At 66.2% G+C, this 25371-nt stretch overlaps 4 protein-coding genes across 11 annotated transcripts in view; 2 read left to right on the plus strand and 2 right to left on the minus strand.

Moving 5' to 3' along the window:
- LOC131590365 (Fc receptor-like protein 4) overlaps positions 1 to 18404 on the minus strand; it is a 29878-nt gene extending 11474 nt beyond the window's left edge. Inside the window, exons 1-4 of one of the 6 annotated variants that reach the window (XM_058860382.1) lie at positions 18324 to 18404; positions 17593 to 17613; positions 17274 to 17504; positions 16992 to 17008 (exon numbers count right to left, since the gene is read on the minus strand). In XM_058860382.1, the coding sequence (XP_058716365.1) occupies positions 16992 to 17008; positions 17274 to 17504; positions 17593 to 17613; positions 18324 to 18354 (300 nt within the window). In that variant the 5' untranslated portion in view covers positions 18355 to 18404. Of the gene's footprint in view, positions 1 to 4071; positions 4412 to 4696; positions 4786 to 16991; positions 17009 to 17273; positions 17505 to 17592; positions 17942 to 18323 lie in introns of those variants that run through there. The other 5 variants (XM_058860378.1, XM_058860380.1, XM_058860383.1 and 2 more) reach the window with 5 other exon arrangements.
- The window catches only part of LOC131590387 (low affinity immunoglobulin gamma Fc region receptor II-like), a 28964-nt gene extending 3743 nt beyond the window's left edge, over positions 1 to 25221 (plus strand). The window contains exons 3-4 of the mRNA XM_058860424.1: positions 24001 to 24084; positions 24556 to 25221. Of these exons, the coding sequence (XP_058716407.1) occupies positions 24001 to 24084; positions 24556 to 24823 (352 nt within the window). The 3' untranslated portion in view covers positions 24824 to 25221. The remainder of the gene's footprint in view (positions 1 to 24000; positions 24085 to 24555) is intronic.
- LOC131590375 (Fc receptor-like protein 3) lies at positions 14463 to 17262 on the minus strand. Its single transcript, XM_058860404.1, has 5 exons — positions 16742 to 17262; positions 16381 to 16659; positions 15545 to 15847; positions 14907 to 14928; positions 14463 to 14832 (listed from the first exon to the last, which is right to left on the minus strand). The coding sequence occupies exons 1-5, from the start codon at positions 17100 to 17102 to the stop codon at positions 14565 to 14567; spliced, it is 1233 nt and encodes a 410-aa protein (XP_058716387.1). The 5' UTR covers positions 17103 to 17262; the 3' UTR covers positions 14463 to 14564.
- On the plus strand, positions 21011 to 23739 carry LOC131590383 (Fc receptor-like protein 3). 3 transcript variants are annotated; one of them, XM_058860419.1, is made up of 6 exons: positions 21011 to 21114; positions 21767 to 21787; positions 21876 to 22106; positions 22342 to 22605; positions 22688 to 22967; positions 23542 to 23739. In XM_058860419.1, exons 1-6 carry the CDS (start codon positions 21084 to 21086, stop codon positions 23600 to 23602), a joined length of 888 nt encoding a protein of 295 aa, XP_058716402.1. In that variant the 5' UTR covers positions 21011 to 21083; the 3' UTR covers positions 23603 to 23739. The 3 variants fall into 3 exon arrangements, with proteins under 3 accessions (XP_058716402.1, XP_058716403.1, XP_058716401.1); XM_058860420.1 differs by lacking the exon at positions 21767 to 21787 and having other exon boundaries at positions 21032 to 21114; XM_058860418.1 differs by lacking the exon at positions 21011 to 21114 and having other exon boundaries at positions 21474 to 21787.
- Positions 25222 to 25371: the final 150 nt, after the last annotated feature.

A 25371-nucleotide genomic window follows, 5' to 3' on the forward strand; every position in this document is an offset into this window, starting at 1 on the left:
TGGTGGGGATGGGGACGGGGGGGGTTGGTGAGGAACCCCCAGTGCTGGGAAGGGCAAATCCAAGGGATAGCGGGGGTGGAGTTGAGGCAGCCAAGAGGAGATGGGAGCTGCGAGAGGAAGAGCCCTGCAGGGAGGAAGGAGGGGCACGAGGGGCTCCGGAGATTCCCCGGCAGCCCGTGGGGGTCCCCGGGGAGCAGAGACCCCCCTGCAGCCCTGCAGGAGCCCCCGGCCCAGCAGGGGATGCCCACAGGCGGCTGTGAGCCCGAGGGAAGCCCCCGCTGGCGCAGTTCCCGAGGGCGGATGGAGTTTCTCAGATTTGTTTCACTTCTCCCTTTGCAGATTTTCATGCAGAATAAATTTTCCTCGTTTCCCCAGGTCCCTTTAGCCCCTGCTGCTGCTGCTCTGAGCCCTCCCTGCCCCTCTCCCAAGGCAGGAGCCTTTTGTTCTCCTGGCTGTGCAGGTGAGGAGGGCAGGGATGGAGCAGCTCTGGGGACACCTGCAATCCAGCCAGGCTCACTGCCCACAGCCCCAGCACAGCCCCAGGACAAAGCCCCTGCTCGACATTGCCCACTTTTCCCTCGCTGCCGGTGCCCACAGCCCGATCCCAAACGTTCTTCCCGGCAGCTCGCAAAGGGCTGCAGGTTGTGTTGGAGGAGGAGGGTCCCGCTCAGGCTCTGGAGCAGATCCCTGGGGGGTGACCTGGCTGGGGATGGGGGTCAGGGCCAGGTTTGGGGGGTCCCTGGGGCTCATTGCCAGGCCTGGCTGGGCTGGGGGTCTCAGGAATCCACGGGCATCGCCACCAGGGCCGGGGGGGGCATCAGGTTCTGGGGTCCACGTGTGCCATCAGCAGGGACCTCAGTGCTCCTGGGGGTCCAAGAGACTCCTGGACATTCCCGGGGGGGGCAGGGGTTTGGGGGGCCCACAGACAGCACCAGCAGGGGCTCAGGGGGCTCAGGGGGCTCAGGGGGCTCAGGGGTCTCACTGCCAGGACCAAGGGGTTCATAGGGATCAGGAGCCCGACAGAGCTGAACAAACACCATTTCTACCGCTTTAACCAAAAAGCTGCATTTTGCTGCCAGTCCGGGGCTCCCCTGGCACTGGTGGGGAGCCAGGGCTGTACTGGGAGCACTGGGAGGGGGATTGCAGAGCCACAGGGCTACTGGGGATGGATGGAATGGGAAACACCTGGATACACTGGGAGCAATGGAGAGGCAGTGGGAGGAGAATGAGGGAGCCCCTGGGGGTAGCCGGATGTGGAATGGGGCAGTGGGAAAGGGCTGGGGAAGCCCTTGGGGGTTCAGGGGGCGTGGGGAACCTCACGGGTGACCCCCCCACTTGTGCCCGGCCCCCCGTGAATGTTGAGCACCCCACAGCAGTGGGGAGGGGGACACTGACGTGGGTGGGGGGTTCCCCGCTGCCCCCAGTTCCTCCAGAGCCCCCCCGGTGTCACAGCACGTCCCCGTCGATGTCACCGCGTTCCCGGGGTCGCCCGTGGGGTCGCCGCAGCTCCGCGTAGATCACCCGGGGGTCCTGGAGCGTGGGGGCGCGGGGGGAGCCTGCGAGAGCCCCGGCCGTGGGCTCTGGGTGGGGGCGGCAGCGATGGGTGACGTGTCCCGGTGTCCCAGCCCTGTGTCACCCCCTGGCCGCTGGCTGCTCACCACGCGGCTGTACAGCACCTCCTCCTCCTCCTCCGGGGGGGCCGGGGGGGCCCTGCGGGGATCCAGGGGGTGTGAGGGAGCTTTGGGGGTGAAAGGGGAGGGGGGTGCTTGGAGCCCCCCGCTCACCTCTCCTGCTGCTTCCTGGCGGCTGCAAAGGCAAGAGGGGAGGGGTAACTGAGGGGTCCCGGGGCTCCCTCAGGGGTCCTGGAACCCCACTGGACCCCACATTTCTCCCTGAGCATCCCTGATGCCCCTCAGAACCCCTGAACCACCCCAATGCTCCGGACCCCCCGAGCCCCCTGAAGGCCAACCCTGGCCTCCAAAATCCCCCAGGATCCCCGAAAGAAGCCCCCAAACCCCAGCGAGACCCCCCAACACCTCCCCAAATCCTTGAGAACGCGGAGCAAAGGTGCTGAGCGCTCAGCGCTGCCTAAATCAGGATCTGTGGGTGCTGCCCCATCACCCCCACGTCCGAGGTGGCCTCGCAGCTCCCCAGGACCCCCATTGTCCCCATTGTCACCCACCCACGTTGTTCCAGCGGCGCCAGCCCGCAGCTACAGCCAGGAGCAGGAGCAGGAAGAGCAGGGACCCCCCAACCGCTGCGGCCACTGCTGGGGACAAAGGGGACACTTTGGGGCCACCCGGGGGTGCTGCACCCCCACAGCGACCCCGAGTGATGCCAGCCGTGCCCTGTCACCTCCGTGTCACCTCCAGGGACAAACGCGGCTGTCCCGGAGCCCCAGAGTGTCCCCGAGTGACGTCACCTGTGTGGCCGTGTCCCCCCGCTGTCACCTCCAGGAGCAGCTCGGGGCTGAGTGCCCGGAACACGCGGTGCCCGTCCTGTCCCAGCTGGTTGGTGGCCACGCACTGGTAGGTGCCCGAATGTGCCAGCCCGACGTGGGCGAGCTCCAGCAGGGGACCCCGGGCCACCTCCCGGCCGTGGCGCAGCCAGGTGAAGGTGACAGGGGCTGAGCCCACCTGCACCGAGCAGCGCAGCCTCACGGGCTCACCTGCGCGCACCTGCTGGCCCAGGGCACCGGGGCTGATGGTGGCATTGGCCACGGGCACTGCGGGGACACGCACGGGGCTGAGGCCAGCGGGAGGGGCGGGGGGCGCGGGGGGATGGGGACGGGTGGTGAGGGGGTGATGGGGGATGTCGTGGGTGGGGGGTCCGCACCAGAGAGAGGAGGGGGACAGAGGAGGGGAGGGGGAACCCAGGACAGGTTTCTGGGGAGGGCTGGGGGACACAGACAGAGCTGGGGAACCCGGAATGGGATTGGGGGACACGGGGTGGAATCCGGGAATGGAGCAGGAGATCCGGGCGGGGATGGGGAAACCCGAGAAAGGAATCCGGGAGGGCTGGGGACACCAAGTCACGGCTGGGGGACTCGGGAAGGGACCCGGGAAGGGAAAGGGGGACCCCGGAATCACGTCAGGGAGGGCTGTGGGTCCGCAGACAGTGCTGGGGGTCCCCGGGCAGGGCAGGGGGAGCCGTGCAGGCTGTGGGGGCTCCCCGCGCCCATCCCCGCACTCACCGAGCACCGTGACGCGGAGCGGGGCGCTGCTCTTCCGCACGGCCCCCCCCCTGGCTCTGCACCTCGCAGCTGTAATTCCCCGAGCCGGAGAGCCCCAGGGCGGGCAGCAGCAGCTGCGGGGACCCCTGCGGGCCCCCCAGCTCCCGCCCGTCCCGGTAGAAGCGGTGCACGAGGGGGGTGAGGGGCCGCAGGGGGCTGCGGCTGCTGAGGCAGCTGAGGTTCAGGGGGGACCCCGCGAGCAGCTCGGCCGGAGCCTCCAGCACCGGCACCGGGAAGAGCTCTGGCAAGGAGAGGGGAGGGGGATTTGTGAGCCCTGGCGAGGGGCTCTGCGGCTGTCGGGCTGGCGGCTGTGGGCTGCTCACCGTGCACTGTCACTGACACCGGCTCTGACCGCACCCACTCTGGGGACCACGAGTACAATGGGGACCAGGAGCTCCACAAGGCCCCGCAGCGGTATTGGCCGCTGTGCTGCAGCCTCAGGGGGGACAGGGACAGCTCGGGCCCCCGCACGGATTGCCCCAAATCTTCCTCGCCGTGGTAGAACCGCACCCCGGTGACGAGGATGTCCTGCCGGCTCCGGCAGCTCAGTATCACCGTGTCCCCCTCCACCAGCGGCCCCGCCGGCACCTGCAGCACCAGGAGCTCTGGGGGACACGAGGGTCCTGTCACAGCCGATGGCACCGGGACCCCCCAGTGGGTCACAGCCAGCGCACCCGGGGTCCCCAAGGCCAACACGGGGGTCCCCTCGCACTGCGATGCTCTGGGATGTCCCCAGAGCAGGGCACGGGCTCTGCTCACACCAGGGGTGACCCAGCTGCCCCCCAGAGCTCTCGGGGTCCCCGCGGCTGCCGGGCTGGGGACACCCAAACCCCGCTCACCGTCTGAGACGGTCACGGGGGGGCTGCGCCCGCTGCCGGCTCTGTCACACTCGTAGGTGCCACTCGAGGTGACAGTGAAGCTCTCGTGTCCCTTCTGCCACCAGAGCCGCCCGTTCATGTACCAGGTGGTGTCCCCGGCGGTCCCCGAGCCCCGGCAGGTCAGTGTCACCCGGTCCCACAGCACCGCCGGCCTCCAGGGCGGCTCCACGAGGAGCTGCGGGCTCGGGGCACCTGCGGGTGACAGGGGACAGCAGCGTGCCAGGGCCAGCGCGGGGCTGGGGACAGCGGCGCGGGGACACGGCATCCCCCGAGGACTCACCAGCGAGGCCGAGGCTCAGGGCTGCAAGGGACAAGGGACACGGCTGGCTGGCGGTGTCCCTGTGTCCCTGTGTCCCTGTCCCTGTGTCCCTGTGTCCCCACAGCTGCCCCAGCCCCAAGGTGCCAAACCCCTCATTCCTGTCCCTCCTCTCCTGTCCCCTCTCCTGTCCCCACGGCCACCCCACGGCTCCGCTCACCTCTTGCTCTGCCTCTGCTGCCCTTGGCGACCTCAGGGGACCCCGCAGCCCCCCTGGGCCCCCTCCCCACCGCTCTCTGCCGCACCCGGGCCCATCCCCGCCCCACTCACCCCACACGAGCAGCGCCACCCTCGCGGCCATGCCGCTGTCCCCGGCCACCCGGCCTGCCTGTCACTCGCTGCCACGGCCACCTGTGCCCTGCCTGGCGGCTCCTGGGCCGAAGAGGAAGGAAGCGCGGTCAGCTCTCGTCCCCACGTGGGGCTGGGACAGACTGGGGGCAGGGTGGGGACACGGTTGTGGACACAGTTGGGGACCTGGAGGGGGTCGCTGGGACATGGGGGTCGCAGCGCTCGGGGGCTCCAGGGATGTGGGGAGCCAAGGAGGGATTTCCAGGGAGGCTTCCCGGGATCCTGGGGGGGGGGGGGGGGGCGAATCGGGGTCCCCATGGGTGGGGAGGATCACGGATGGGGGTCCCAGGGGAATTTGAGCTGCAGGGATTTGGGGATTTGAGGCAGGTCCCGGGGATGGGGGGTCCTGGGGAGCCCATGGGATGGGATTAAGGGGAGGGGAGTGCTGGGCAATGGGAAACCGACATCCAGGGATGGGGGATTCTCTCCCGGAAAGAGAATGAGATGCCAGGGTTGGGGTCCCGGGGGAATGGGGGTCTCGGGGTGGGCAGTGCCTGGGTAGACACGGGGGTTGCAGCTCCATCCCCGGCTGCCTCAGATTTCGGGGTGTGGCTGACAAAAGCAGAACCTCCGTTGTGTTGGTGGTCTGGGAACAACACCAGGGGGTTCCCGTGTGCTCCGGGTCTGGTACTTTTTCCTCTCTTTATTTCTATTTGTTCTTATTTTCCTCACTTTTGTAAACTCCCCATCCCAGTTCGTGGCTCATCGATGCCCAGGAGCACCTGAGCAGGAAAGGGCTTGAGAGAACCCTGGGGAGGGGGGAAGGGGCGCGGGGAGGCTTTGGGGGATGGGGGTGCCCTCCAACACTTCCACTTTTGTTTTTCCTGAACAAAAAGGAAGAGCTTTGTGCTGAGAGTCGGACGGGAAAGGGGGGCGGGTTCTGCCCTGTGGAGGAAAACCAGGGGTGTCCTGTCCTGGCAGCTCCGTGTCAGGGGGTGACAAATCCTGGGGGAGCCCAGTCCTGGGGGTGAGACATCCTGGGGGAGCCCTGTCCTGGGGGTGACACATCCTGGGGGAGCCCAGTCCTGGGGGTGACACATCCTGGCCGGGGGGGGTCCCGGGGATGGAGGTTCCAGAAGGGTCCAGGGGTGGCACATCCTGGGGACCCCTGTAAATCCAAGTGTGGGGCTCAGCCGTGCCCCAGCCCCACTGCACAGGGATGGGCCCTGGGCCAGCACCTGAGGCTGCCCCCGCCCCCTTGGCTTTGCTTCTCGCAGCTTTAGCGCTGCTGCAGAGGTGACAATTCTGCGGGGGAATGGTTTGTGCTTTGCTCAGCCTGCGAGAAGCACAAAGGCAAAGCGAGGCCGAGCAGAGGCTGTGGCAGGGCTGGGATGGTTTGCAGGGCGGGGCTGGCTGCAAACCCCCCTGCAGGGGCAGCTGCGAGGGAAGCAGCGCGGAAATGCAGCCCTGGAGCATTTTGGGCGTGTGGCCGAGGGGCTGAGAGAGCCCCACAAGTGCTGCAAAGCCCCCAGGGATCTGCTGCAGAGCCTGAGCGGGACCCTCCTCCTCCAACACAACCTGCAGCCCTTTGCGAGCTGCCGGGAAGAACGTTTGGGATCGGGCTGTGGGCACCGGCAGCGAGGGAAAAGTGGGGCAATGTCGAGCAGGGGCTGCACACGGGGATCTGGGGAGCAGGGCAGTCCCAGCAGGAGCAGGGAGTGCCCAGGCACGGGAATTCAGGGCAGGCTGCAGGGCATTTACCAGGCAATCCCACCCTGAGGGACACACGGGCATTTCTGGAGATTCCTGGGCGCTCTTCCGAGCATGGACAGAGTTTCCTCTCCTTGTGGGAGCAGGATCCATGGGAAGGAAGCGAAGTTTCATGGTGGGAATGAGAAAAACGGGGAGAGTTCCTAAATCTGGGCCAAGAAAAGCTTTCCTTAGGGGCTGGGGGGCTGCTGAGCAGGCAGGGAACAATCCCATGGAGCTGAGGGCCAGCCAGGGAGAAAGGGCAGGGCTGGGTGGGGCAGAGCCCCAGAGCCTCTCAGGACAATTCTGGGGGTCCCCTGGCCATGAACACACTGTGGGGGGCTGGGCAGGGCTCCGGGTCACCCCAAAATCTGAGGCAGCCCCGGAAGGAGCTGAGAGCCCCGTGCCCCCCAGCCCCAGCCCCCATTTCCCCGGGACCCTCCAACCATGGGAGCCCCATTCCCTTGGTCTCTCCTCCCTGGGGACCCCCATCCCGCCACCCCCATTGCCCAGGACCTCCATGGCCTTGATCCCGTCCCAGGGGCTGCTCCTTCCCGCACAACCCCAATTCCCGAGGCTTCCCTTTTCCCCCTGCAGCCCCAAGCCTGCCACTCCCATCCCAAATGAGCCAAAATCCCTGCGGAGCCACAGGACCCCCATCCCTGAATGCCCCAGGCACCGAGACCCCAATTCCCCTGGAGCCCCGTCCTCGCTTCCCCCCATGCCCTGAGCCCCCCACTCCTGGGAACGCCACCCCCACCACGTCCCCAGGCTGTCCCGTAATGTCCCCAGCTTGTCCCCAAATATGTGTGAACATTGTCCCCACCCTGACCCCCACCCTGCCCCCATCACCACGTGGGGACGAGAGCTGACCGCGCTTCCTTCCTCTTCGGCCCAGGAGCCGCCAGGCAGGGCACAGGTGGCCGTGGCAGCGAGTGACAGGCAGGCCGGGTGGCCGGGGACAGCGGCATGGCCGCGAGGGTGGCGCTGCTCGTGTGGGGTGAGTGGGGCGGGGATGGGCCCGGGTGGGGCAGAGAGCGGTGGGGAGGGGGCCCAGGGGGGCTGCGGGGTCCCCTGAGGTCGCCAAGGGCAGCAGAGGCAGAGCAAGAGGTGAGCGGGGCCGTGGGGTGGCCGTGGGGACAGGAGAGGGGACAGGAGAGGAGGGACAGGAATGAGGGGTTTGGCACCTTGGGGCTGGGGCAGCTGTGGGGACAGGGACAGGGTCACGGGGACAGGGACAAGGGGACACAGGGACACAGGGACATAGGGACACAGGGACACAGGGACACCGCCAGCCAGCCGTGTCCCTTGTCCCTTGCAGCCCAGAGCCTCGGCCTCGCTGGTGAGTCCTCGGGGGATGCCGTGTCCCCGCGCCGCTGTCCCCAGCCCCGCGCTGGCCCTGCCACGCTGCTGTCCCCTGTCACCCGCAGGTGCCCCGAGCCCGCAGCTCCTCGTGGAGCCGCCCTGGAGGCCGGCGGTGCTGTGGGACCGGGTGACACTGACCTGCCGGGGCTCGGGGACCGCCGGGGACACCACCTGGTACAAGGACGGGCGGATCTGGTGGCAGGAGAGACGCGACAGCTTCACTGTCACCGAGAGTGGCACCTACGAGTGTGAAAGAATCGGCAGCGGGCGCAGCCCCCCCGTGCAGGTTGTAAATGGTGAGAGGTTTTTGTGTCTCCCCCCGGCACCTGTGGGAATCCCGAGAGCTCTGGGTGAGCTCAGCTTCACGGGTCACCCCCCTGTGACCTGAGCCCTGCTCTGGGGACATCCCGGGGTATCCCTGGAGCACCAGCGCATCCCAGAGCGACGAGACCACCCGGCTGCAATGGGGGACCCCCGGTTCCTCCTGTTGCCATCGGGACCCTCCTGTCCCACAGTCACGCCAGTGCTGCAGGTGCCGGCGGGGCCGCTGGTGGAGGGGGACACGGTGACACTGCGCTGCCGGAGCCGGCCGGACAAACCGGTCACCGAGGTGCGGTTCTACCATGGGGAGAAGGATTTGGGGAAATCCCTGTGGGGGTCCGAGATGTCCCTGTCCCCCCTGAGGCTGCAGCACAGCGGCCAATACAGCTGCGGGGCCCTGTGGAATACCTGGTTCGCAGAGTGGGTGCGGTCGGAGCCGGTGTCAGTGACAGTGCACGGTGAGCAGCCCACAGCCGCCAGCCCGACAGCCGCAGAGCCCCTGGCCAGGGCTCACAAATCCCCCTCCCCTCTCCTTGCCAGAGCTCTTCCCGGTGCCGGTGCTGGAGGCTCCGGCCGAGCTGCTCGCGGGGTCCCCCCTGAACCTCAGCTGCCTCAGCAGCCGCAGCCCCCTGCGGCCCCTCACCCCCCTCGTGCACCGCTTCTACCGGGACGGGCGGGAGCTGGGGGGCCCCGCAGGGGTCCCCGCAGCTGCTGCTGCCCGCCCTGGGGCTCTCCGGCTCGGGGAATTACAGCTGCGAGGTGCAGAGCCAGGGGGGGGCCGTGCGGAAGAGCAGCGCCCCGCGCCGCGTCACGGTGCTCGGTGAGTGCGGGGATGGGCGCGGGGAGCCCCCACAGCCTGCACGGCTCCCCCTGCCCTGCCCGGGGACCCCCAGCACTGTCTGCGGACCCACAGCCCTCCCTGACACGATTCCCGTTTGTCCCTTTGCCTTCCCGTGTCCCTTCCCGGGTCCCCCTGCCCTGCCCGGGGACCCCCGTCACTGTCTGCGGACCCACAGCTCTCCCTGACACGATTCCCGGGTCCCTCCTTCCCTTCCCAGGTCCCTTCCCGGCTCCCGCAGCCCTGACTTGGTGTCCCCAGCCCTCCCGGTTTCCTTTCTCGGGTTCCCCCATCCCTGCCCGGATCTCCTGCTCCGTTCCCGGGTCCCACCCCGTGTCCCCCCATCCCTTCCCAGTTCCCACCCCTTGTCCCCCTGCCCTGCCCGGGGACCCCCATCCTTCCCCGACACCTTTCCAGGGTCCCCTCATTCCTGATCGGGTCCCTCCCTCCTTTCCAGGTCCCTCCTCCCGCCCCTGCCCCGGGTCCCCTCACCCCGCCCTGGTGTCCCCTCAGTCTCCCTGTCCAGGTGTCCCCTCCCTGAACCCCCCCTCCTTCCTCAGGGTCCCTTCCCAAGCCCCCCCAGCTCTGCGTCCCCTCTCCCTCGCTGGGGTCCCCTGGTGTCCCTGAGTGTCCCCTGGTGTCCCTGAGTGTCCCCCTGTGTCCCTGAGTGTCCCCCGGGTGTCCCTGAGTGTCCCCCGGTGTCCCCTCTCCCCCCGCAGCGGTCCCGCCCTCGGGGGTGTCCGTGTCGGCGCAGCCCCCCGAGGCACAGGTGGCACTGGGGGACCCCCTGGTGCTGAACTGCGCGGTGGCCGCGGGGACAGGTCCCCTGTCCTTCTCCTGGCACCGGGAGGGCTCGGGGACACCGCTGGGCACCGGCCCCCGCCTGCAGCTGCCGAGCGCTGGGGACAATGACAGCGGCCACTACCGGTGCCGGGTCAGCGACGGGGACAGCGTGGCCGAGAGCGGCCCCCTGAATGTCACCGTCCTGGGTGAGCGGGACCCTCGCGATGGGAGGCGACCCCCATGGGGACACCGCCATCCCCCCTGGGCAGGTGGCAGCCCCGTGCGTGTCCCCGCAGTGCCCGTGGCCAATGCCACCATCAGCCCCGGTGCCCTGGGCCAGCAGGTGCGCGCAGGTGAGCCCGTGAGGCTGCGCTGCTCGGTGCAGGTGGGCTCAGCCCCTGTCACCTTCACCTGGCTGCGCCACGGCCGGGAGGTGGCCCGGGGTCCCCTGCTGGAGCTCGCCCACGTCGGGCTGGCACATTCGGGCACCTACCAGTGCGTGGCCACCAACCAGCTGGGACAGGACGGGCACCGCGTGTTCCGGGCACTCAGCCCCGAGCTGCTCCTGGAGGTGACAGCGGGGGGACACGGCCACACAGGTGACGTCACTCGGGGACACTTTTGGGGCTCCGGGACAGCCGCGTTTGTCCCTGGAGGTGACAGCGGGGGGACACGGGGACACCGGTGGGTTCCTGGGGGGCTCCGAGAGCTCTGGCTCCAGCCCCGCTCTGTCCCTGGCAGCGACACGAGTGGAGCGGGGCACGGGAGGGGAACTCGTGGGGTCTCTGGGGTGCAGAAGCTCGGGCTGAGCCCGCTGTGTCCCCTTTGTCCCCAGCAGTGGCCGCAGCGCTCGGGGGCTCCCTGTTGTTCGTGCTCCTGCTCACGGCTGTCATCGTGGCCTTTCTCCGCACGGGTGGGTGAGCGTGGGGGTCCTGCAGGGTGGGGGGAGGCCCCCAGAGAAGGGTGGCCCCAGGGCAGCAGCCACAGCCCCCGAGTGGAGAAGGGGCCGAGCCCCCGCTGGCCTCGGCTCAGCGGCCTGGGCTGGCCGGGGAGGGGCTGGGGGCTCGTGCCGGGATCTTGGGGCTCTCTCGGGGATCTTGGGGCTCTCTCGGGGATCTTGGGGGCTCTCTCGGGGATCTTGGGGCTCTCTCGGGGATCTTGGAGCTCTCTCGGGGATCTTGGGGCTCGTGCCAGGATCTTGGGGCTCTCTCAGGGATCTTGGGGCTCTCTCGGGGATCTTGGGGGCTCTCTCGGGGATCTTGGGTCTCTCTCAGGGATCTTGGGGGCTCTCTCAGGGATCTTGGGGGCTCACTCAGGGATCTTGGGGCTCTCTCGGGGATCTTGGGGGCAATTCGGAGGCTCCCCCTCCCCGCCAGGCTCGGGGTTCGGGGGCTCAGGGTGGCGGGGAAGTGCGGTGCTTCAGGGCCTTTGTGGGGCCATCCGGGATGCTGGGGGCAGCCGGGGGGATTGGAGGGATCGGGGTTGCCCAGGGGGGCTGGGGAGCCCTGGGAGCCCAAAGTCACCGCTGCACTTTTCCTTTGCAGGTGCCGGGAAGCAGCAGCCAAGGTGAGCGCGGGCTCCGGCCACGCCAAACCCCCTGCCCGACCCCCCAGGACCCCCCAGCCCCCTGCACACATCCCCTGATCCCCACAGGGCCCCCCCGGCCGAGGATCCTCAGGACACCTACTCGGAGCTGCTGGGGCCGCACGGGCAGCCCTGGGAGCCCAGAGACATCTACGAGACTCTGCAGAAACAACTGTGACTCTTCGTGCCTGCAGGAAGTTTTATTCTTTATTCTCAATAAAAACAAAATCAATAAAACTCAATATTCTCAACAAATCAATTAATGAAATTGTTTGATTGATCGAATAATTAGTTAAATAAATTAATTAATGTTAAAGTGAATAAATAAATAAATAAAACATACAATAAAGAAAATAAATAAATAAATAAAATTAAATAAAATAAATGAAGTAGCAAACAAATAAATACATAAATAAAACTCAGTTCTCAATAAATAAATAAATAGAAATGAAAATAGAAAGAAATAAAAAGGAAAATATAAATAAAAATAATAAAAAAATCTCAAGTCACAAAATATAAATAAATAAAATAAAAGACAAATAAATAAGTAAAATAATATAAAATAAAATATAATAGATAAAACTTCATTCTCTCTAAAACTTTTATAACTGATTCCCACTCATGGTCTGAGCTGTTCATAACAGATATATAGATATATAGATATATAGATATACAGATATATCGATATATAGATATATAGATATATAGTTATATAGATATATAGATGTGGCAGCGGCCTCAAGGAGACAAAGAGTTACATTGTCCCACCCCAAACCCCTTGTGAAGGGCGGCCCAGGAGTTCTGATTGGGTTTGAGTCCCTGGGGGGTTCTCCCTTGGTGTGTTTCTAATGGTCCCTGATCCTGAACTCCACCCTCAAAGGTGTAAACCCTCGGTTCTGTCCCTCAAAAATCCCCTGCTGTGCCTCTGTTCGGGGCTCTCTGTTCTGGACTTGAGTTTGTTCCCATGCTGAATAAATGGTTTCATGAACCGGGAGCCCGTCTCGTTGGTGTTTCATGCTGGTCCCCAGAACCCTGCTGCTTCCCTGGACGAGATCCTGATGTTGCAGACTGCAACAAATGGTGAGAGAATGCGGGCATCCAGCGAAGCACCAGGAGAACAGCAGGACCCGGCTCCATGGACACCTCGTAAGTCCCCGGCTGATGGCTTGAGAGCCGGCGAGACCCCCGCCTTGGAAAGGAGGACTCGAGAGTACCTGGCAGGGAGACTGGGTTGGGAGTGCCTCGGACATGGGGAAGAAAAGGGCTTACGGAGGTGGAGGAGCCGAGACCAGACGCTGGGACAAGCGCCTAACATCACCCAACGAGACGTATTATGGACGATATCAACATTATGGATGATTATGGACGATATCAACATTATGGATGATTCTATTAACATTATGGACGATTATGGACGATATCAACATTATGGACGATTAACATTATGGACGATTAACATTATGGACGGTTATGGACGGTATGGCTCTTCCAGTAGACTGTTTTTTGTCTTCTGTGAAGTTCCTTTTTTTGGCGTATACCTCCCTGTACCTTCCCCTTTCCTCTGTTCCTAAGGGCAGGACAAAGGGTGAAAAAGCCAAGGTGGCTCGGGGTTGCTGCCGACTCCCCGTCACCCCGGTGTCTCTGCCATCCCATCCCATCCCCTGTTTTTCTGAAGGCAGGCAGGGGACGGGGAACATCCAGAGTGCTGCGGGTCTGCTGCCGTCTGCCCGCCGTTCCGTGTCCTCCTTCACCCTCTGTCTTTCCATATTCCCCGTTCCCTGTCCGGGAAAGTCCGTCCCGGACCACCCCATCCCAAGATGGCACTGCCCACGCGGTCTGGGATCCCTTGTTTCCCGCCTTGCTCCTTCTTTTCCGGTCCCAAACCTTCCCGAACCTCCCAGTAACTCCTGCTTCGCTCCCACCCCTTTGTTCAGTGCTCCACCCCTGGGGGCTGTGCCTGTTCCATGGTGGGCAACACCTCCTCTGGGGAAATCGAAACTGTAACCGAGCTCCCAAAGCCAGTGTTACACCGAGATCATCTAAAGAGGCGACGCCCACATGGGAGCCGGAGCCGAAGCTGGAGATCGAAGAATTCTGCCCCTCGTAAGAGGAGATCTAAGAGCTGCACCCTTCCAAAGAGAGAATCCTAAAATGGAAGAGACTGAACTAAAAAGCCATTATGTTTGCATTAAGTACCATCGCCGTTTAATTTGCCCAGCGTAGTCCGAGATTTAAGTGTTTGTTTTCAATTTTGTTTTTTCTGTTTGCTTAATGTGTTTTGTTATTGAGCTATTGGTGTCCCACAAAGCAAAGTGGGTGCTCTGTGGAAGAGGTGAGATTTTAAAGTGTATGTTTGGAAACATTTTAAGCTCCTAATTAAAAATTGAAAAAATAAAATAAAATAAAAAAGGAGCAGATGTTGCAGCGGCCTCAGGGAGACAAAGAGTTACATTGTCCCACCCCAAACCCCTTGTGAAGGGCGGCCCAGGAGTTCTGATTGGGTTTGAGTCCCTGGGGGGTTCTCCCTTGGTGTGTTTCTAATGGTCCCTGATCCTGAACTCCACCCTCAAAGGTGTAAACCCTCGGTTCTGTCCCTCAAAAACCCCTGCTGTGCCTCTGTTCAGGGCTCTCTGTTCTGGGCTTGACTTTGTTCCTATGCTGAATAAATGGTTTCGTGAACTGGGAGCCCGTCTCGGTTGGTGTTTCATGCTGGTCCCCAGAACCCTGCAGCTTCTCTGGACGAGATCCTGGAGTTGCGGACTGCAACAGGGATCAGGAGCCCGACAGAGCTGAACAAACACCATTTCTACCGCTTTAACCAAAAAGCTGCATTTTGCTGCCAGTCCTGGGCTCCCCTGGCAATGGTGGGGAGCCAGGGCTGTACTGGGAGCACTGGGAGGGGGATTGCAGAGCCACAGGGCTACTGGGGATGGATGGAATGGGAAACACCTGGATACACTGGGAGCAATGGAGAGGCAGTGGGAGGAGAATGAGGGAGCCCCTGGGGGTACCTGGATGTGGAATGGGGCAGTGGGAAAGGGCTGGGGAAGCCCTTGGGGGTTCAGGGGGCGTGGGGAACCTCACGGGTGACCCCCCACTTGTGCCCGGCCCCCCGTGAATGTTGAGCACCCCACAGCAGTGGGGAGGGGGACACTGACGTGGGTGGGGGGTTCCCCGCTGCCCCCCAGTTCCCCCAGAGCCCCCCCGGTGTCACAGCACGTCCCCGTCGATGTCACCGCGTTCCCGGGCTCGCCCGTGGGGTCGCCGCAGCTCCGCGTAGATCACCCGGGGGTCCTGGAGCGTGGGGGCGCGGGGGGAGCCTGCGAGAGCCCCCGGCCGTGGGCTCTGGGTGGGGGCGGCAGCGATGGGTGACGTGTCCCGGTGTCCCAGCCCTGTGTCACCCCCTGGCCGCTGGCTGCTCACCACGCGGCTGTACAGCACCTCCTCCTCCTCCTCCTCCGGGGGGGCCGGGGGGGCCCTGCGGGGATCCAGGGGGTGTGAGGGAGCTTTGGGGGTGAAAGGGGAGGGGGTGCTTGGAGCCCCCCCACTCACCTCTCCTGCTGCTTCCTGGCAGCTGCAAAGGCAAGAGGGGAGGGGTAACTGAGGGGTCCCGGGGGTCCCTCAGGGGTCCTGGAACCCAACTGGACCCCACATTTCTCCCTGAGCATCCCTGATGCCCCCCGGAACCCCTGAACCACCTCAGTGCTCCGGACCCCCCGAGACCCCTGAAGGTCAACCCTGGCCTCCAAAATCCCCCAGGATCCCCGAAAGAAGCCCCCAAACCCCAGCGAGACCCCCCAACACCTCCCCAAATCCTTGAGAAGGTGGAGCAAAGGTGCTGAGCGCTCAGCGCTGCCCAAATCAGGGGCTGTGGGTGCTGCCCCATCACCCCCACGTCCGAGGTGGCCTCGCAGCTCCCCAGGACCCCCATTGTCCCCATTGTCACCCACCCACGTTGTTCCAGTGGCGCCAGCCCGCAGCTACAGCCAGGAGCAGGAGCAGGAAGAGCAGGGACCCCCCAACTGCTGCGGCCACTGCCGGGGACAAAGGGGACACTTTGGGGCAACCCGGGGGTGCTGCACCCCCACAGCGACCCCGAGTGATGCCAGCCGTGCCCTGTCACCTCCGTGTCACCTCCAGGGACAAACGCGGCTGTCCCGGAGGCCCAGAGTGTCCCCGAGTGACGTCACCTGTGTGGCCGTGTCCCCCCGCTGTCACCTCCAGGAGCAGCTCGGGGCTGAGTGCCCGGAACACGCGGTGCCCGTCCTGTCCCAGCTGGTTGGTGGCCACGCACTGGTAGGTGCCCGAATGTGCCAGCCCGACGTGGGCGAGCTCCAGCAGGGGACCCCGGGCCACCTCCCGGCCGTGGCGCAGCCAGGTGAAGGTGACAGGGGCTGAGCCCACCTGCACCGAGCAGCGCAGCCTCACGGGCTCACCTGCGCGCACCTGCTGGCCCAGGGCACCGGGGCTGATGGTGGCATTGGCCACGGGCACTGCGGGGACACGCACGGGGCTGAGGCCAGCGGGAGGGGCGGGGGGCGCGGGGGGATGGGGACGGGGGGTGAGGGGGTGATGGGGGATGGCGGGGGTGGGGGTCCGCACCCAGAGAGAGGAGGGGGCAGGGCAGGGGAGGAGAGGGGGTTCCAGGAAAGGTTTCTCGGGAGGGCTGGGGGACACGGGGTGGGATCGGGGAAGGGATGGGGGCACAGCGGGTGGGATCGGGGAACGGAGCAGGAGATCCGGGCGGGGATGGAGAAACCCGAGAAAGGAATCCGGGTGGAGATGGGGACACCAAGTAAGGGCTGGGGGAACACGGGGTGGGGAAGGGGAAGGGGAAGGGGAAGGGGAAGGGGAAGGGGAAGGGGAAGGGGAAGGGGAAGGGGAAGGGGAAGGGGAGAGGGAAGGGGGGATCCCGGAATCACGTCAGGGAGGGCTGTGGGTCCGCAGACAGTGCTGGGGGTCCCCGGGCAGGGCAGGGGGAGCCGTGCAGGCTGTGGGGGCTCCCCGCGCCCATCCCCGCACTCACCGAGCACCGTGACGCGGAGCGGGGCGCTGCTCTTCCGCACGGCCCCCCCCTGGCTCTGCACCTCGCAGCTGTAATTCCCCGAGCCGGAGAGCCCCAGGGCGGGCAGCAGCAGCTGCGGGGACCCCTGCGGGCCCCCCAGCTCCCGCCCGTCCCGGTAGAAGCGGTGCACGAGGGGGGTGAGGGGCCGCAGGGGGCTGCGGCTGCTGAGGCAGCTGAGGTTCAGGGGGGACCCCGCGAGCAGCTCGGCCGGAGCCTCCAGCACCGGCACCGGGAAGAGCTCTGGCAAGGAGAGGGGAGGGGGATTTGTGAGCCCTGGCCAGGGGCTCTGCGGCTGTCGGGCTGGCGGCTGTGGGCTGCTCACCGTGCACTGTCACTGACACCGGCTCCGACTGCAGCCACATCCGTGAGAACCACCGATTCCCCCAGGCTCCGCAGCGGTATTGGCCGCTGTGCTGCAGCCTCAGGGGGGACAGGGACAGCTCGGACCCCCACAGGGGTTCTCCCAAATCCTTCTCCCCGTGGTAGAACCGCACCCCGGAGACCGGTTTGTCCCGCCTGCCCCGGCAGCGCAGTGTCACCGTGTCCCCCTCCAGCAGTGGCCCCGCCGGCACCTGCAGCACTGGCCAGCCTGGGGGACAGGAGGGTCCCATCGCACTGAGGGGCTTGAGACAGGTCCCAGGTGGGTGCCCCCGGCACGAGGGACATCGGGATGGAGTCTCCATTGCATGGGAGGATCCCAGGAACACCAGGAGCAGCCCCGAGGCGCAGATCCCATCCCGCTGGGGGGCACTGGGATGTCCCCAGAGCAAGGGACAGGCTCTCGCCACACGCACGGAGTGGAGCCCGCCCAGACTATAAAGGGCTCACCCCGATCATTAAATGTCCCCGCTCACCGTCTGAGACGGTCACGGAGGGGCTGAGCCCGTTGCCGGCTCTGTCACACTCGTAGGTGCCACTCTGGTTGACAGTGAAATTCTGGGGTCTCTCCTGCCACCAGAGCCGCCCGTCCTTGTACCAGGTGGTGTCCCCGGCGGTCCCCGAGCCCCGGCAGGTCAGTGTCACCCGGTCCCACAGCACCGCCGGCCTCCAGGGCGGCTCCACGAGGAGCTGCGGGCTCGGGGCACCTGCGGGTGACAGGGGACAGCAGCGTGGCAGGGCCAGCGCGGGGCTGGGGACAGCGGCGCGGGGACACGGCATCCCCCGAGGACTCACCAGCGAGGCCGAGGCTCTGGGCTGCAAGGGACAAGGGACACGGCTGGCTGGCGCTGGCAGCGCGGGGACAGCGGCAGCGGGAGCCGGGCTCTGGGGCTGGCCCCGAGCTGGCCCCGTGGCGACACCGCTGCGGCACCGAGCCCTCGGCGACGGCGACAGCGCGGCCAGCCCGGGCCCACGCAGGACATGGGGACAGCGGGGACCTCCCGGCCATGGCGACAGCGCGGCCACCCCGTGCTGCCACAGGTCACCCCCGCCAGCGCCACCGCCACATCCCTGTGTCCCTGTCCCCATGGTCCTGTGTCCCTTTGTCCCTGTGTCCCTGTGTCCCTGTGTCCCTGTGTCCCTTTGTCCCTGTGTCCCCTTGTCCCTGTCCCTGTGTCCCTGTCCCTGTGTCCCTGTGTCCCTGTGTCCCTGTGTCCCTGTCCCTGTCCCTGTGTCCCTGTCCCTGTGTCCCTGTGTCCCTGTGTCCCTGTGTCCCTGTGTCCCCTTGTCCCTGTCCCCGTGTCCCTGTCCCTGTCCCCACAGGTGCCCCAGCCCCAAGGTGCCAAACCCCTCATTCCTGTCCCTCCTCTCCTGTCCCCTCTCCTGTCCCCACGGCCACCCCACGGCCCCGCTCACCTCTTGCTCTGCCTCTGCTGCCCTTGGCGACCTCAGGGGACCCCGCAGCCCCCCTGGGCCCCCTCCCCACCGCTCTCTGCCCCACCCGGGCCCATCCCTGCCCCACTCACCCCACACGAGCAGCGCCACCCTCGCGGCCATGCCGCTGTCCCCGGCCACCCGGCCTGCCTGTCACTCGCTGCCACGGCCACCTGTGCCCTGCCTGGCAGCTCCTGGGCCGAAGAGGAAGGAAGCGCGGTCAGCTCTCGTCCCCACGTGGGGCTGGGGACAGGCTGGGGGCAGGGTGGGGACACGGTTGTGGACACGGTTGGGGACCTGGAGGGGGTCGCTGGGACATGGGGGTCGCAGCGCTCGGGGGCTCCAGGGATGTGGGGAGCCAAGGAGGGATTTCCAGGGAGGCTCCCCGGGATCCTGGGGAATCGGGGTCCCAATGGGTGGGGAGGATCACGGATGGGGGTCCCAGGGGAATTTGGGCTGCAGGGATTTGGGGATTTGAGGCAGGTCCCGGGGATGGGGGGTCCTGGGGAGCCCATGGGATGGGATTAAGGGGAGGGGAGTGCTGGGCAATGGGAAACCGACATCCAGGGACGGGGGTCCCCAGGAGAGGGAATGAGATGCCAGGGTTGGGGTCCCGGGGGAATGGGGGTCTCGGGGTGGGCAGTGCCTGGGTAGACACGGGGGTCGCAGCTCCATCCCCGGCTGCCTCAGATTTCGGGGTGTGGCTGACAAAAGCAGAACCTCCGTTGTGTTGGTGGTCTGGGAACAACACCAGGGGGTTCCCGTGTGCTCCTGGTCTGGGACTTTTTCCTCTCTTTATTTCTATTTGTTCTTATTTTCCTCACTTTTGTAAACTCCCCATCCCAGTTCGTGGCTCATCGATGCCCAGGAGCACCTGAGCAGGAAAGGGCTTGAGAGAACCCTGGGGAGGGGGGAAGGGGCGTGGGGAGGCTTTGGGAGATGGGGGTGTCGGGCTGTGCCCTCCAACACTTCCACTTTTGTTTTTCCTGAACAAAAAGGAAGAGCTTTGTGCTGAGAGTCGGACGGGAAAGGGGGGCGGGTTCTGCCCTGTGGAGGAAAAACAGGGGGGTCCTGTCCTGGCAGCTCCGTGTCAGGGGGTGGCAAATCCTGGGGGAGCCCAGTCCTGGGGGTGACACATCCTGGGGGAGCCCAGTCCTGGGGGTGACACAACCTGGGGGAGCCCAGTCCTGGGGGTGACACATCCTGGGGGGGTCCAGTCCTGGGGGTGACACAACCTGGCCGGGGGGGTCCTGGGGATGGAGGTTCCAGAAGGGTCCAGGGGTGGCACATCCTGGGGACCCCTGTAAATCCAAGTGTGGGGCTCAGCCGTGCCCCAGCCCCACTGCACAGGGATGGGCCCTGGGCCAGCACCTGAGGCTGCCCCCGCCCCCTTGGCTTTGCTTCTCGCAGCTTTAGCGCTGCTGCAGAGGTGACAATTCTGCGGGGGAATGGTTTGTGCTTTGCTCAGCCTGCGAGAAGCACAAAGGCAAAGCGAGGCCGAGCAGAGGCTGTGGCGGGGCTGGGATGGTTTGCAGAGCGGGGCTGGCTGCAAACCCCCCTGCAGGGGCAGCTGCGAGGGAAGCAGCGCGGAAATGCAGCCCTGGAGCATTTTGGGCGTGTGGCCGAGGGGCTGAGAGAGCCCCACAAGTGCTGCAAAGCCCCCAGGGATCTGCTGCAGAGCCTGAGCGGGACCCTCCTCCTCCAACACAACCTGCAGCCCTTTGCGAGCTGCCGGGAAGAACGTTTGGGATCGGGCTGTGGGCACCGGCAGCGAGGGAAAAGTGGGGCAATGTCGAGCAGGGGCTGCACACGGGGATCTGGGGAGCAGGGCAGTCCCAGCAGGAGCAGGGAGTGGCCAGGCACGGGAATTCAGGGCAGGCTGCAGGGCATTTACCAGGCAATCCCACCCTGAGGGACACACGGGCATTTCTGGAGATTCCTGGGAGCTCTTCCGAGCATGGACAGAGTTTCCTCTCCTTGTAGGAGCAGGATCCATGGGAAGGAAGCGAAGTTTCATTGTGGGAATGAGAAAAACGGGGAGAGTTCCTAAATCTGGGCCAAGAAAAGCTTTCCTTAGGGGCTGGGGGGCTTCTGAGCAGGCAGGGAACAATCCCATGGAGCTGAGGGCCAGCCAGGGAGAAAGGGCAGGGCTGGGTGGGGCAGAGCCCCAGAGCCTCTCAGGACAATTCTGGAGGTCCCCTGGCCATGAACACACTGTGGGGGCTGGGCAAGGCTCCGGGTCACCCCAAAATCTGAGGCAGCCCCGGAAGGAGCTGAGAGCCCTGTGCCCCCCCAGCCCCAGCCCCCATTGCCCCGGGACCCCCCAAACCATGGGAGCCCCATTCCCTTGCTCTCTCCTCCCTGGGGACCCCCATCCCGCCACCCCCATTGCCCAGGACCTCCATGGCCTTGATCCCGTCCCAGGGGCTGCTCCTTCCCGCACAACCCCAATTCCCGAGGCTTCCCTTTTCCCCCTGCAGCCCCAAGCCTGCCACTCCCATCCCAAATGAGCCAAAATCCCTGCGGAGCCACAGGACCCCCATCCCTGAATGCCCCAGGCACCGAGACCCCAATTCCCCTGGAGCCCCGTCCTCGCTTCCCCCCATGCCCTGAGCCCCCCACTCCTGGGAACGCCACCTCCACCACGTCCCCAGGCTGTCCCGTAATGTCCCCAGCTTGTCCCCAAATATGTGCGAACATTGTCCCCACCCTGTCCCCCGCCCAGCCCCCATCACCACGTGGGGACGAGAGCTGACCGCGCTTCCTTCCTCTTCGGCCCAGGAGCCGCCAGGCAGGGCACAGGTGGCCGTGGCAGCGAGTGACAGGCAGGCCGGGTGGCCGGGGACAGCGGCATGGCCGCGAGGGTGGCGCTGCTCGTGTGGGGTGAGTGGGGCGGGGATGGGCCCGGGGGGGCAGAGAGCGGTGGGGAGGGGGCCCAGGGGGGCTGCGGGGTCCCCTGAGGTCGCCAAGGGCAGCAGAGGCAGAGCAAGAGGTGAGCGGGGCCGTGGGGTGGCCGTGGGGACAGGAGAGGGGACAGGAGAGGAGGGACAGGAATGAGGGGTTTGGCACCTTGGGGCTGGGGCAGCTGTGGGGACAGGGACAGGGACACAGGGACAGGGACACAGGGACACAGGGACACAGGGACAGGGACAGGGACACAGGGACAGAGGGACATGGGACATGGGGACAAAAGGGACGGGGACAAAAGGGACAGGGACAAGGGACACAGAGAGAAGGGGACAGGTGCCAAGGGGACAGGACAATAGGGACAGGGACACAGGGATGTGGCGGTGGCGCTTGCGGGGGTGACTTGTGGCAGCACGGGGTGGCCGCGCTGTCGCCATGGCCGGGAGGTCCCCGCTGTCCCCATGTCCTGCGTGGGCCCGGGCTGGCCGCGCTGTCGCCGTCGCCGAGGGCTCGGTGCCGCAGCGGTGTCGCCACGGGGCCAGCTCGGGGCCAGCCCCAGAGCCCGGCTCCCGCTGCCGCTGTCCCCGCGCTGCCAGCGCCAGCCAGCCGTGTCCCTTGTCCCTTGCAGCCCAGAGCCTCGGCCTCGCTGGTGAGTCCTCGGGGGATGCCGTGTCCCCGCGCCGCTGTCCCCAGCCCCGCGCTGGCCCTGCCACGCTGCTGTCCCCTGTCACCCGCAGGTGCCCCGAGCCCGCAGCTCCTCGTGGAGCCGCCCTGGAGGCCGGCGGTGCTGTGGGACCGGGTGACACTGACCTGCCGGGGCTCGGGGACCGCCGGGGACACCACCTGGTACAAGGACGGGCGGCGCTGGTGGCAGGAGAGACGCGACAGCTTCAATGTCACCTGGAGTGGCACCTACGAGTGTTACAGAGCCGGCACCGGGCGCAGCCCCTCCGTGACCGTCTCAGACGGTGAGCGGGGTTTGGGTGTCCCCAGCCCGGCAGCCGCGGGGACCCCGAGAGCTCTGGGGGGGCAGCTGGGTCACCCCTGGTGTGAGCAGAGCCCGTGCCCTGCTCTGGGGACATCCCAGAGCATCGCAGTGCGAGGGGACCCCCGTGTTGGCATTGGGGACCCCGGGTGCGCTGGCTGTGACCCACTGGGGAGTCCCGGTGCCATCGGCTGTGACAGGACCCTCCTGTCCCCCAGAGCTCCTGGTGCTGCAGGTGCGGGCGGGGCCGCTGCTGGAGGGGGACACGGTGACACTGCGCTGCCGGAGCCGGTGGGATAAACCGGTCTCCGGGGTGCGGTTCTACCACTGGGAGAAAGATTTGGGTGAATCCCGGTGGGGGTCCGAGCTGTCCCTGTCCCCCCTGAGGCTGCAGCACAGCGGCCAATACCGCTGCGGGGCCTGGTGGAGCTCCTGGTCCTCATTGTGGGAGCAGTCGGAGCCGGTGTCAGTGACAGTGCACGGTGAGCAGCCCACAGCCGCCAGCCCGACAGCCGCAGAGCCCCTGGCCAGGGCTCACAAATCCCCCTCCCCTCTCCTTGCCAGAGCTCTTCCCGGTGCCGGTGCTGGAGGCTCCGGCCGAGCTGCTCGCGGGGTCCCCCCTGAACCTCAGCTGCCTCAGCAGCCGCAGCCCCCTGCGGCCCCTCACCCCCCTCGTGCACCGCTTCTACCGGGACGGGCGGGAGCTGGGGGGCCCGCAGGGGTCCCCGCAGCTGCTGCTGCCCGCCCTGGGGCTCTCCGGCTCGGGGATTTACAGCTGCGAGGTGCAGAGCCAGGGGGGGGGCCGTGCGGAAGAGCAGCGCCCCGCTCCGCGTCACGGTGCTCGGTGAGTGCGGGGATGGGCGCGGGGAGCCCCCACAGCCTGCACGGCTCCCCCTGCCCTGCCCGGGGACCCCCAGCACTGTCTGCGGACCCACAGCCCTCCCTGACGCGATTCCCGGGTCTCCCCTTCCCCTTCCCCTTCCCCTTCCCCTTCCCCTTCCTCTTCCCCTTCCCCTTCCCCTTCCCCTTCCCCTTCCCCTTCCCCTTCCCCTTCCCCTTCCCTTTCCCCTTCCCCTTCCCCTTCCCCTTCCCCTTCCCCTTTCCCACCCCGTGTTCCCCCAGCCCTGACTTGGTGTCCCCAGCCCTCCCGGATTACTTTCTCGGGTTCCTCCATCCCCGCCCGGATCTCCTGCTCCGTTCCCGGGTCCCACCCGGTGTGCCCCCAGCCCTTCACGGGTCCCCGCATCCTCCCCAAAAACTTTTCCTGGACCCCCCTCCCCTCCCCTGCCCTGCCCCCTCCTCTCTCTGGGTGCGGACCCCCACCCCCGCCATCCCCCATCACCCCCTCACTCCCCGTCCCCATCCCCCCGCGCCCCCCGCCCCTCCCGCTGGCCTCAGCCCCGTGCGTGTCCCCGCAGTGCCCGTGGCCAATGCCACCATCAGCCCCGGTGCCCTGGGCCAGCAGGTGCGCGCAGGTGAGCCCGTGAGGCTGCGCTGCTCGGTGCAGGTGGGCTCAGCCCCTGTCACCTTCACCTGGCTGCGCCACGGCCGGGAGGTGGCCCGGGGTCCCCTGCTGGAGCTCGCCCACGTCGGGCTGGCACATTCGGGCACCTACCAGTGCGTGGCCACCAACCAGCTGGGACAGGACGGGCACCGCGTGTTCCGGGCACTCAGCCCCGAGCTGCTCCTGGAGGTGACAGCGGGGGGACACGGCCACACAGGTGACGTCACTCGGGGACACTCTGGGCCTCCGGGACAGCCGCGTTTGTCCCTGGAGGTGACACGGAGGAGACAGGGCACGGCTGGCATCACTCGGGGTCGCTGTGGGGGTGCAGCATCCCCGGGTGGCCCCAAAGTGTCCCCTTTGTCCCCAGCAGTGGCCGCAGCGGTTGGGGGGTCCCTGCTCTTCCTGCTCCTGCTCCTGGCTGTAGCTGCGGGCTGGCGCCGCTGGAACAACGTGGGTGGGTGACAATGGGGACAACGGGGGTCCTGGGGAGCTGCGAGGCCACCTCGGACGTGGGGGTGATGGGGCAGCACCCACAGCACCTGATTTGGGCAGCGCTGATCGCTCAGCACCTTTGCTCCGCGTTCTCAAGGATTTGGGGAGGTGTTGGGGGGGTCTGGCTGGGGTTTGGGGGCTTCTTTCGGGGGTCCTGGGGATTTTGGAGGCCAGGGTTGGCCTTCAGGGGGCCCGGGGGGTCCGGAGCACTGGGGTGGTTCAGGGGTTCTGGGGGGCATCAGGGATGCTCAGGGAGAAATGTGGGGTCCAGTGGGGTTCCAGGATCCCTGAGGGACCCCCGGGACCCCTCAGTTACCCCTCCCCTCTTGCCTTTGCAGCTGCCAGGAAGCAGCAGGAGAGGTGAGCGGGGGGCTCCAAGCACCCCCTCCCCTTTCACCCCCAAAGCTCCCTCACACCCCCTGGATCCCCGCAGGGCCCCCCCGGCCCCCCCGGAGGAGGAGGAGGAGGAGGTGCTGTACAGCCGCGTGGTGAGCAGCCAGCGGCCAGGGGGTGACACAGGGCTGGGACACCGGGACACGTCACCCATCGCTGCCGCCCCCACCCAGAGCCCACGGCCGGGGGCTCTCGCAGGCTCCCCCCGCGCCCCCACGCTCCAGGACCCCCGGGTGATCTACGCGGAGCTGCGGCGACCCCACGGGCGAGCCCGGGAACGCGGTGACATCGACGGGGACGTGCTGTGACACCGGAGGGGCTCTGGGGGAACTGGGGGGCAGCGGGGAACCCCCCACCCACGTCTGTGTCCCCCTCCTCACTGCTGTGGGGTGCTCAACATTCACGGGGGGCCGGGCACAAGTGGGGGGGTCACCCGTGAGGTTCCCCACGCCCCCTGAACCCCCAAGGGCTTCCCCAGCCCTTTCCCACTGCCCCATTCCACATCCAGGTACCCCCAGGGGCTCCCTCATTCTCCTCCCACTGCCTCTCCATTGCTCCCAGTGTATCCAGGTGTTTCCCATTCCATCCATCCCCAGTAGCCCTGTGGCTCTGCAATCCCCCTCCCAGTGCTCCCAGTACAGCCCTGGCTCCCCACCAGTGCCAGGGGAGCCCAGGACTGGCAGCAAAATGCAGCTTTTTGGTCAAAGCGGTAGAAATGGTGTTTGTTCAGCTCTGTCGGGCTCCTGATCCCTGTTGCAGTCCGCAACTCCAGGATCTCGTCCAGAGAAGCTGCAGGGTTCTGGGGACCAGCATGAAACACCAACCGAGACGGGCTCCCGGTTCACGAAACCATTTA

Source organism: Poecile atricapillus, chromosome 33 (genome assembly GCF_030490865.1).
Source record: "Poecile atricapillus isolate bPoeAtr1 chromosome 33, bPoeAtr1.hap1, whole genome shotgun sequence".
In the NCBI taxonomy this organism is placed as follows: Eukaryota; Metazoa; Chordata; class Aves; order Passeriformes; family Paridae; genus Poecile; species Poecile atricapillus.